The sequence below is a fragment of the Chionomys nivalis genome, chromosome 4, assembly GCF_950005125.1.
Source record: "Chionomys nivalis chromosome 4, mChiNiv1.1, whole genome shotgun sequence".
NCBI lineage: Eukaryota > Metazoa > Chordata > Mammalia > Rodentia > Cricetidae > Chionomys > Chionomys nivalis.
The window spans coordinates 37805401-37815069 of record NC_080089.1 but is presented as its reverse complement, the minus strand read 5'-3'; the positions used below and the strand labels follow the sequence as shown (position 1 = coordinate 37815069).

At 47.7% G+C, this 9669-nt stretch overlaps 2 protein-coding genes across 2 annotated transcripts; both read left to right on the top strand.

Annotated features, from left to right (window-relative positions):
- The first annotated feature begins 3283 nt into the window (after nucleotides 1–3283).
- On the top strand, nucleotides 3284–4825 carry LOC130872748 (pleiotropic regulator 1-like). Its single transcript, XM_057766954.1, has one exon. The coding sequence runs from the start codon at nucleotides 3284–3286 to the stop codon at nucleotides 4823–4825; it is 1542 nt and encodes a 513-aa protein (XP_057622937.1).
- Nucleotides 4826–4838: 13 nt separating this feature from the next.
- Nucleotides 4839–9017, top strand: LOC130872747 (eukaryotic initiation factor 4A-III-like). The gene is made up of 3 exons (XM_057766953.1): nucleotides 4839–4857; nucleotides 6688–6751; nucleotides 7700–9017. The coding sequence occupies exons 1-3, from the start codon at nucleotides 4839–4841 to the stop codon at nucleotides 8982–8984; spliced, it is 1368 nt and encodes a 455-aa protein (XP_057622936.1). The 3' UTR covers nucleotides 8985–9017.
- Nucleotides 9018–9669: the final 652 nt, after the last annotated feature.

Sequence of the window (9669 nt, the reverse complement as noted above, 5' to 3'; positions counted from 1 at the left end):
AGTAATACCACTTTTGGGTATATATCCAAAATATGCCCAATCGTGCCACACGGACATGTGCACAAATATGTTCATAGCAGCTTTGTTTGTCATAGTCAAAACCTGGAACAACCTAAATGCCCCTCGACCAAAGAATGGATAAAAAAAATGTGGTACCTTTACACAATGGACTACTACAGAGCAGATAAAAATAATAACGACAGCTTGAATTTTGCATGAAAATGGATGGAGCTAGAAAACATTATTTTGAGTGATGTAACCCAGATACACAAAGACAATTATCACATGTACTACTCATAGGTCGTTATTACACATAAGGCAAAGAAAGCCAGTTTACAAACCACAATCCCAGAGAACTTAGACAACAATGTAGACAGAAAGTGGGACTTACATGTTAAATAAATCTAATCTATGTGGAAAGTAGAAATTATAAAAAGACAAGATCTTCTGAAAAATTGGGAGCATGGGGACCTTTGGGGATGGTTGAAGGGAGGAGGGGAGAGGCAAAGAGGGGAGCAGAGAACAATGTAGAGCTCAACAAATAATAAAAAAAAATTTAAAAAACACAAAAATAAAACAGGAATTTATTCTTTTTCATGTGTAGGTGAATATACATGTCTTTGAGAATATCGAAACCAAAGGGTGTTCTTTGTGTGCTGTTTACCTTCAGTTTTTTCTCTCTCTCTTTTTGCTTTGTTTGTTTTTGTTTCTCAAGATGGGGGTTCTCTTTGTAACAACCCTAGCTGTCCTGGAGCTAGCTCGAACCCACAGAGATCCACCTGCCTCTGTCTCCAGAGTGCTGGGATTAAAGGCCTTGTGGTATCACTCCCTGGCCTGTTTGTTTTAAAGGATTTATGTGGATGAATGTTCTCCCCTATATACACTATGTTGGATCCTTTAGAACTTGGGTTATGAATTGCTGTGAGCCATGCTGGGTGCTGGGAATTGAACCTGCATCGATTACAACAGCAGTAAGTGCTATTGAGCCATTCCTTCAGTCCCTTACTTATTCTTTGAGGCAGGATCTCTTATTGATCCAGAACTGGACATGTGGGTGTGGCTGCAAGCTCTCAGAATCTGCCTCTCCAGGGCTGGTTTTATAAGCATGGTCTGTCCTGCCTGAATTCTTTTTTAATAGAGTCTCCACGAACCAAATTCATTTCCTCACAAGAGCACTTTGAGGCTGAGCCATCTCCATAGCTCCCACCATTCATAAATATTAGGTTTAAGAGCTGCCTCAGGACTGGAGGTGTAGCTCTTGGTAGAGTGCTTGCCTGGTGTCTGCTTTGCTTCTCCTTTCTGTGTTATCTTGTGACTGAAAGCAACTTGGAGTAAGTGAAGTTAAAACACCCCAGGACCAGCTGCTGCCCAGGAATGGTTCTTACTGTGTGGTACTTACAGTGGACTGGGCCCCTCTAAGTCAATGAGCCTCCCCACCTGATAAAACAATATTACCACAAAATCCCCACAAGTCAACCTTTTTTTTGTTTTTTGTTTTGTCAAGACAGGGTTTCTCCATAACCCTGTCCTGGAGCTAGTTCTTGTAGACCAGGCTGGCCTCGAACTCATAGGGATCCAATCGCCTCTGCTCCCGAGTGCTGGAATTAAAGTCATGCACCACCACCGCCCAGCAAGGCCCATCTGATTTAGGCAATCCCGCAGTTGTGGTTTCCTATCCCAGGTGACAATAGTTTACTTACTGTTAAGTGGACAGAAATCATTACTGTGTATATGTGAATGCACCTATGGGGCTCAGAGGCCAGTTTCATGGATTTTGCTCTCTCTCCTTTACATGGGTCCCAGAGATCAAACTCAGGTTGGTATGCTGGTGTGGCACACAGTGCCTTTACCCCCATCACTGTCCTGTCCTCATCTTGACCACCTACTCAGAAACATTCTAAGGAATAAGGAAGGGCTCCCTTGAGCCCTGACCTTGGATTAGCCTTTGGATTTTCCATCGACAGCCAGGAAACACAAAGTTTTTTGAAAATAGTAAGCGGGGCTAGGCGGCGGTGGTGCATGCCTTTGATCTAAGCCCTCAAGAGGGGGGCAGAGGCAGGTGGATCTCTGTGAGTTCAAGGAGCCTGGTCTACAAGAGCTAGTTCCAGAATAGGTTCCACTACATTCCACATTACATCACTCATTGCAGTTGGGGACAGAAACAGGTCCTCAGTGAGAAGCACCTGTGCATGGGCACATACAAGCCAGGCCTGTGCGTCCTTTCCAGGATGTCCAGGGCCTGATTTTATGCACATCACAGTCTCGCTAATGGTTGGTTTGTCATTTAACTTCCTCTTAGAACTTCGGAACACCCTTTCTAGCCTGGAACGCAGCAGCCCTCAGTTCCATGCCCACAGCCTTGGGTGAGAGGATCTGTTCCTTCAGGGCCCCAAGGTCTTGTGGACTGACCTGTAAGGACTGTAATAAGGATGAGCTAGATGAACCATCCATCCGAGGCAGCCTACCCTGCCTCTGAAATCTGACATTTATAGATACACGTTTCACCCCATGTTCAGGTGAACTTGGAAAACAATGATTTCCCCATTGTTGTGAGTAGAATGGGTTCAGATGCTGGTTTGAGGCAGTACTGATGAGATCGCAGAGGAGCATGTGGTACATTGGTGGGCACTAGATCTAGGCGGTCACACTGTCAGATTGCTTATTGTAGTGATATTTCATTTGTGTTTTAGTTAATCAAGCTTGCCTGAAGATCAGAGTGTAAAACCAACACCCTGGTCAGTCTCACAGACCAGGCAGTGCCATCACACACCTTTAATCCAAGTAGCCAGACTAGTTTGTCATAGACACTGGGCGGGAGTGGTCACGCCCTTAATCCCCGCCCTAGAGAGGGATATAAGACAGGAGGAGACAGCTCTCAGCCAGTCTCATTCTGAGGATTCCTGGAGGCAGGATCGCCACCATACTCGGACTGAAGGATAGGTAAGTGGTAGTGTCTGACTGCTTTTCTTTTCTGGTCTTCAGGTTGAACCCCAATATCTGTGTGCTTTAGTGACGTTAGTGTAGGATAGAAATATTCTTTGGAGTGGAGCAGAAGAAAGTCTGCGAATCTGCAGGCTTGGCTTGTGTATTGGCTTGCTGTTAATTCGCGGGACGGCTTTGTGTTTTCTTGGCTTACACATGCCAAATAACTCTTATGTTAGCAACAGACTTAAGAAAAAGACTGAAAATTTTCATTTTAAAAAAGTTTTAAGGTAGAATAGTGGCGGCGAATTCTGCGTCGACTTAGTTGGCTGCTGGAGGAGCTGGCTGAGCTGCGGCGACAATGGTGGAGGATGTCCAGAAGCATTCTGTACACACACTGGTGTTCAGGTCACTGAAGAGGACCCATGACATGTTCGTAGCTGATAATGGAAAACCTGTGCCTTTGGATGAAGAGAGTCACAAGCGCAAGATGGCAATCAAGCTTCGAAATGAGTATGGTCCTGTCTTGCATATGCCCACTTCTAAAGAGAACCTTGAGGAGAGGGGACCTCAGAACGCGGCAGAGTCATATCCCCATAAACAGTATCCTGCCAATCAAGGACAAGATGTTGAATACTTGCTGACAGGTACACATCCATACCCGCCAGTACCCGCTGTTGCCCTGACCGCCGCCAGCAGCGTCCAGAGAATGCCCAGTGAGTCAGCCCTACAGTCCTTAGCTGTGGCGCTGCCGAATCAGGCCAGAGCTGATGCAAATCGTACTGGACCTGCTGGGGGTGAGTACCGACACCCAGGAGCTTCTGACCGTTCCCAGCCCACAGCGGTGAACTCTATGATCATGGAGGCCGGCAATACCAAGAACTCTGCATTAAAGGCTAAAAAAGCCCCTACAATGCCCAAACCCCAGTGGCACCCACCGTGGAAACTCTACAGGGTTATCAGTGGGCATCTTGGCTGGGTTCGGTGCATTGCTGTGGAACCTGGCAATCAGTGGTTCGTTACTGGCTCTGCCGACAGAACTATAAAGATTTGGGACTTGGCTAGTGGCAAATTGAAGCTGTCCTTGACTGGGCACATCAGCACGGTGCGTGGTGTGATTGTGAGCACGAGGAGCCCCTACTTGTTCTCTTGTGGAGAAGACAAGCAAGTGAAGTGCTGGGATCTTGAGTATAACAAGGTTATACGGCACTATCATGGCCATCTAAGTGCAGTGTATGGTCTGGATTTGCATCCAACAATCGACATCCTGGCGACTTGTAGTCGAGATTCAACTGCACGGATCTGGGACGCGAGGACTAAAGCCAGTGTGCACACGTTGTCCGGACACACAAATGCAGTCGCTACCGTGAGATGCCAGGCTGCAGAACCACAGATTATCACCGGGAGTCACGATACCACAATACGATTATGGGATCTGGTGGCTGGAAAGACAAGAGTGACATTGACGAATCATAAGAAATCTGTCAGGGCTGTGGTCTTACATCCACGACATTACACATTTGCATCTGGGTCTCCAGATAACATAAAGCAGTGGAAGTTCCCTGACGGAGGCTTCATTCAGAATCTCTCCGGTCATAACGCCATCATCAACACGCTGGCAGTCAATGCCGACGGAGTACTCGTGTCTGGAGCTGACAATGGCACCGTGCACCTTTGGGCCTGGAGAACTGGCTACAATTTTCAGCGGGTCCGTGCTGCTGTCCAGCCTGGGTCTTTGGACAGTGACTCAGGAATATTTGCTTGTGCTTTTGATCAGTCGGAAAGCCGGTTGCTAACAGCAGAAGCCGACAAAACCATTAAAGTTTACAGAGAGGACGAGACCGCAACGGAAGAAACTCACCCAGTCAGCTGGAAACCACAGATTATCAAGAGGATAATCTGAGGAAATTGGGAGCATGGGGACCCTGGGGGACGGTTGACGGGAGGAGGGGAGAGGCAAGGAGGGGAGCAGAGAAAACTGTAGAGCTCAACAAATATCAATAAAAAAATTAAAAAAAATAAAAAAATAAAGAGAGGAATTTATTCTTTTTTTATGTGTAGGTGAACATACATGTCTGTGAGACTATGGAAACCTAAGGGTGTTCTTTGGGTGCTGTTTACCTTCAGTTTTTTCCCTCTCTCTCTTTGTTTTGTTTTTGTTCCTCAAGATGGGGGTTCTCTGTGTAACAACCCTGGCTGTCCTGGAGCTAGCTCAACCCCACAGAGGTCCACCTGCCTCTGTTTCCAGAGTGCTGGGATTAAAGGCCTTGTGGTATGACTGCCTGGCCTGTTTGTTTTAAAGGATTTATGTGGATGAATGTTTTCCCTGCATATGCACTATGTTGGATCCCTTGGAACTTGGGTTATGAATTGCTGTGAGCCACGCTGGGTGCTGGGAATTGAACCCGCATCGATTACAACAGCAGTAAGTGCTATTGAGCCATTCCTTCAGTCCCTTACTTATTCTTTGAGGCAGGATCTCTTATTGATCCGGAAGTGGACATGTGGGTGTCGCCAGAAGCTCTCAGAATCTGCCTCTCCAGGGCTGGTTTTATAAGCATGGTCTGTCCTGCCTGCCTTCTTTTTTAATAGGGTCTCCACGAACTAAATTCATTTCCTCATAAGAGCACTTTGAGGCTGAGCCATCTCCATAGCTCCCACCATTCATAAATATTAGGTTTAAGAGCTGCCTCAGGACTGGAGGTGTAGCTCTTGGTAGAGTGCTTGCCTGGTGTCTGCTTTGCTTCTCCTTTCTGTGTTATCTTGTGACTGAAAGCAACTCGGAGTAAGTGAAGTTAAAAAATCCCAGGACCAGCTGCTGCCTAGGAATTGTTCTTACTGTGTGGTACTTACAGTGGACTGGGCCCCTCTAAGTCAATGAGCCACCCCACCTTATAAAACAATATTACCACAAAATCCCCACCGGTCAACCTTTTTTTTTTTTGTTTTGTCGAGACAGGGTTTCTCCATAGATTTGGAGCCTGTCCTGGAGCTAGCTCTTGTAGACCAGGCTGGCCTCGAACTCATAGGGATCCGATCGTCTTCGCTCCCGAGTGCTGGGATTAAAGGCATGCACCACCACCGCCCAGCAAGGCCCATCTGATTTAGGCAATCCCGCAGTTAGGGTTTCCTATCCCAGGTGACAATAGTTTACTTACTGTTAAGTGGACAGAAATCATTACTGTGTATATGTGAATGCACCTATGGGGCTCAGAGGCCAGTTTCATGGATTTTGCTCTCTCTCCTTTACATGGGTCCCAGAGATCAAACTCAGGTTGGTATGCTGGTGTGGCACACAGTGCCTTTACCCCCATCACTGTCCTGTCCTCATCTTGACCACCTACTCAGAAACATTCTAAGGAATAAGGAAGGGCTCCCTTGAGCCCTGACCTTGGATTACTTGGCCTTTGGATTTTCCATCGACAGCCAGGAAACACAAAGTTTTATGAAAATAGTAAGTGGGACCAGGCGGTGGTGGTGCACGCCTTTGTTCCAAGTCCTCAAGAGGGGGGCAGAGGCAGGTGGATCTCTGTGAGTTCAAGGAGCCTGGTCTACAAGGGCTAGTTCCAGAACAGGTTCCACTACATTCCACATTACATCACTCATTGACTGCAGTTGGGGACAGAAACAGGTACTCAGTGAGAAGCACATGTGCATGGGTACATACAAGCCAGGCCTGTGCATCCTTTCCAGGACATCCAGGGCCTGGTTTTATGCACATCACAATCTTGATAATAGTTGGTTTGTCATTCTACTTCCTCTTAGAACTTCGGATCACCCTTTCTAGCCTGGAACCCAGCAGCTCTCAGTTCCATGCCCACAGCCTTGGGTGAGAGGATCTGTTCCTTCAGAGCCCCAAGGTCTTGTGGAGTGACCTGTAAGGACTGTAATAAAGATGAGCTAGATGAACCGTCCATCCAAGGCAGCCTACTCTGCCTCTGATTTCTGACATTTATAGATACACGTTTGTCTCCAAGTTCAGGTGAACTTGGAAACCAATGATTTCCCCATTGTGATGAGTAGAATGGCTTCAGATGCTGGTCTGAGGCAGTACTGATGAGATCGCACAGGAGTGTGTGGTACCCTGGTGGGCACTAGATCTAGGCAGTCACACTGTCAGACTGCTTATTGTAGTGATATTTCATTTGTGTTTTAGTAAATCAAGCTTGCCTGAAGATTAGCATGTAAAACCAACACCCTGGTGAGCCTCCCAGACCAGGCAGCGGCATCACACACCTTTAATCCAAGTAGCCAGACTAGTTTGTCATAGAAACTGGGTGGGAGTGGTACACGCCCTTAATCCCCACCCTAGAGAGGTATATAAGACAGGAGGGAGACAGCTCTCAGCCAGTCTCATTCTGAGGATTCCTGGAGGCAGTATCGCCACCATACTTGGACTGAAGGAGACGTAAGTGGTAGTTTCTGGCTGCTTTTCTTTTCTGGTCTTCAGGTTGAAGCCCAATATCTGTGTGCTTTAGTGACGTTAGTGTAGGATAGAAATATTCCTCGGAGTGGAACAGCAGAAAGTCTGCGAATCTGCAGGCTTGGCTTGCGTATTAATTTGCTGTTTATTCGCCAGAAGGCTTTGTGTTTTCTTGGCTTACACATGCCAAATAACTCTTATGTTAGCAACAGACTTAAGAAAAAGACTGAGACCTGAGAGACCTGACAGTCTCATCATAAATAATGATTTTATTTTAGAATTAAACTTACATTTTTTGAGACAGTGTCTTGTATTATTTGCATTGCACTGTACTGAAGTTTTAAAAATTTGTAGGTCAGGCTGCTGCTGCTTGTGCTCCTCACCTCTTGGTGGACTTGGAATCCTGGCAGCCAAGGCCACGATGGCAACGTCGGGCTCCGGGCGGAAGCGGCTGCTCAAAGAGGAGGACATGACCAAAGTGGAGTTCGAGAGCAACGAGGAGGTAGACGTGACCCCCACGTTCGACACCATGGGCCTGCGGGAGGACCTACTGCGCGGCCTCTACGCCTACGGGTTTGAGAAGCCTTCAGCAATCCAGCAGCGCGCTATGAAGCAGATAATTAAGGGGAGAGATGTCATAGCACAGTCTCAGTCTGGCACCGGCAAGACGGCCACCTTCAGCATTTCAGTCCTCCAGTGCTTGGATATCCAGGTTCGAGAAACCCAGGCTTTGATCTTGGCTCCAACAAGAGAGTTAGCTGTGCAGATTCAGAAGGGTTTGCTGGCTCTGGGGGACTACATGCACGTACAGTGCCACGCCTGCATTGGGGGCACCAATGTTGGGGAGGACATCCGGAAGCTGGACTATGGGCAACATGTTGTGGCAGGCACCCCGGGACGTGTCTTTGATATGATTCGCCGTAGAAGTTTAAGGACACGGGCTATCAAGATGTTGGTTTTGGATGAGGCTGATGAAATGCTGAACGAAGGTTTCAAGGAGCAGATCTACGCTGTGTACAGGCGCCTGCCGCCAGCCACACAGGTGGTTGTCATCAGTGCCACACTGCCTCACGAGATCCTGGAGATGACCAGCAAGTTTATGACCGACCCCATGCGCATCTTGGTGAAGCGTGATGAATTGACTCTGGAAGGCATCAAGCAGTTCTTCGTGGCGGTGGAAAGAGAGGAGTGGAAATTTGACACTCTGTGTGACCTCTACGACACGCTGAGCATCACCCAGGCTGTCATCTTCTGCAACACCAAGAGGAAGGTTGACTGGCTGACAGAGAAGATGAGAGAAGCCAACTTCACTGTGTCATCCACGCACGGGGACATGCCCCAGAAGGAGCGCGAGTCCATCGTGAAGGAGTTCCGCTCAGGTGCCAGCCGAGTGCTCATTTCTACAGATGTCTGGGCTCGCGGCCTGGATGTCCCTCAGGTGTCCCTCGTCATTAACTACGACCTGCCCAACAACAGAGAACTGTACATTCACAGAATCGGGAGAGCAGGGCGATATGGCCGCAAAGGTGTGGCCATCAATTTTGTGAAGAACGAAGACATCCGCATCCTCAGGGACATAGAACAGTACTACTCCACCCAGATAGACGAGATGCCCATGAATGTGGCTGACCTGATCTGAAGCTGGTGCTCGTGCATCAAGGGCCTCGATATGGCGCCTATTGAGAACTCCTCCTCGGAAACGGGAAGCCTCTATTTAATGGGGTTTAAACGAACTGTCTTCTCACAGCCCATCAGGAAGGCGCTTGGGCGCTGCCATCTTTTCTAACCCACATGTAAATAATCCAATGCTTTGAGCCTTTTACATTAAACATGGAAATATTCCCATGGAAAAAATAAATTTGTAGGTCAGCCTCTCCCTCCTTGCTGTCATGGTGGCAGCTCCGCTGCTCTCCAATGTGGGATGTCTGAACCGTTACTTGTCTGGGGCAGATGCTGGCCAGGAAGGAGGTTCAGATTCCCTTCGGAAGAGGTACAAAAAAGGACCGAAGACGCAACGCACCACTGGCAATGGATTGTGGATTTTTGATGATGATGTGGGCTGGGCAGTTATGAAGGAGTGCTGTGTACTGGTTTGCTCCTTATGGCTTACCCAACCTCCTTTCTTATAAAACCCAGGACCACCAGCCTATGGATGGAGTCACCCACAATGGGCTGGATCCACCCCCACCAATAACTAGTTAAGAAAATGCCTTACGACTGGATTTTATGGAGGTTTCTTCTTAGTTAAGCTTCCCTCCTTTCAGATAACCATGGTTTGTTTATCAGGTTGATATATGACTAGACAGTACACACAATTAGCCACT

Excerpts from the sequence above, each read along its gene's own strand:
- LOC130872748 (XM_057766954.1), top strand. The coding sequence starts at position 3,284 with ATGGTGGAGGATGTCCAGAAGCATTCTGTACACACACTGGTGTTCAGG.
- LOC130872747 (XM_057766953.1), top strand. Across the intron at positions 6,752-7,699 it reads TTCCATGCCCACAGCCTTGG|GTCAGGCTGCTGCTGCTTGT; the intron begins GTGAGAGGATCT and ends AAAAATTTGTAG.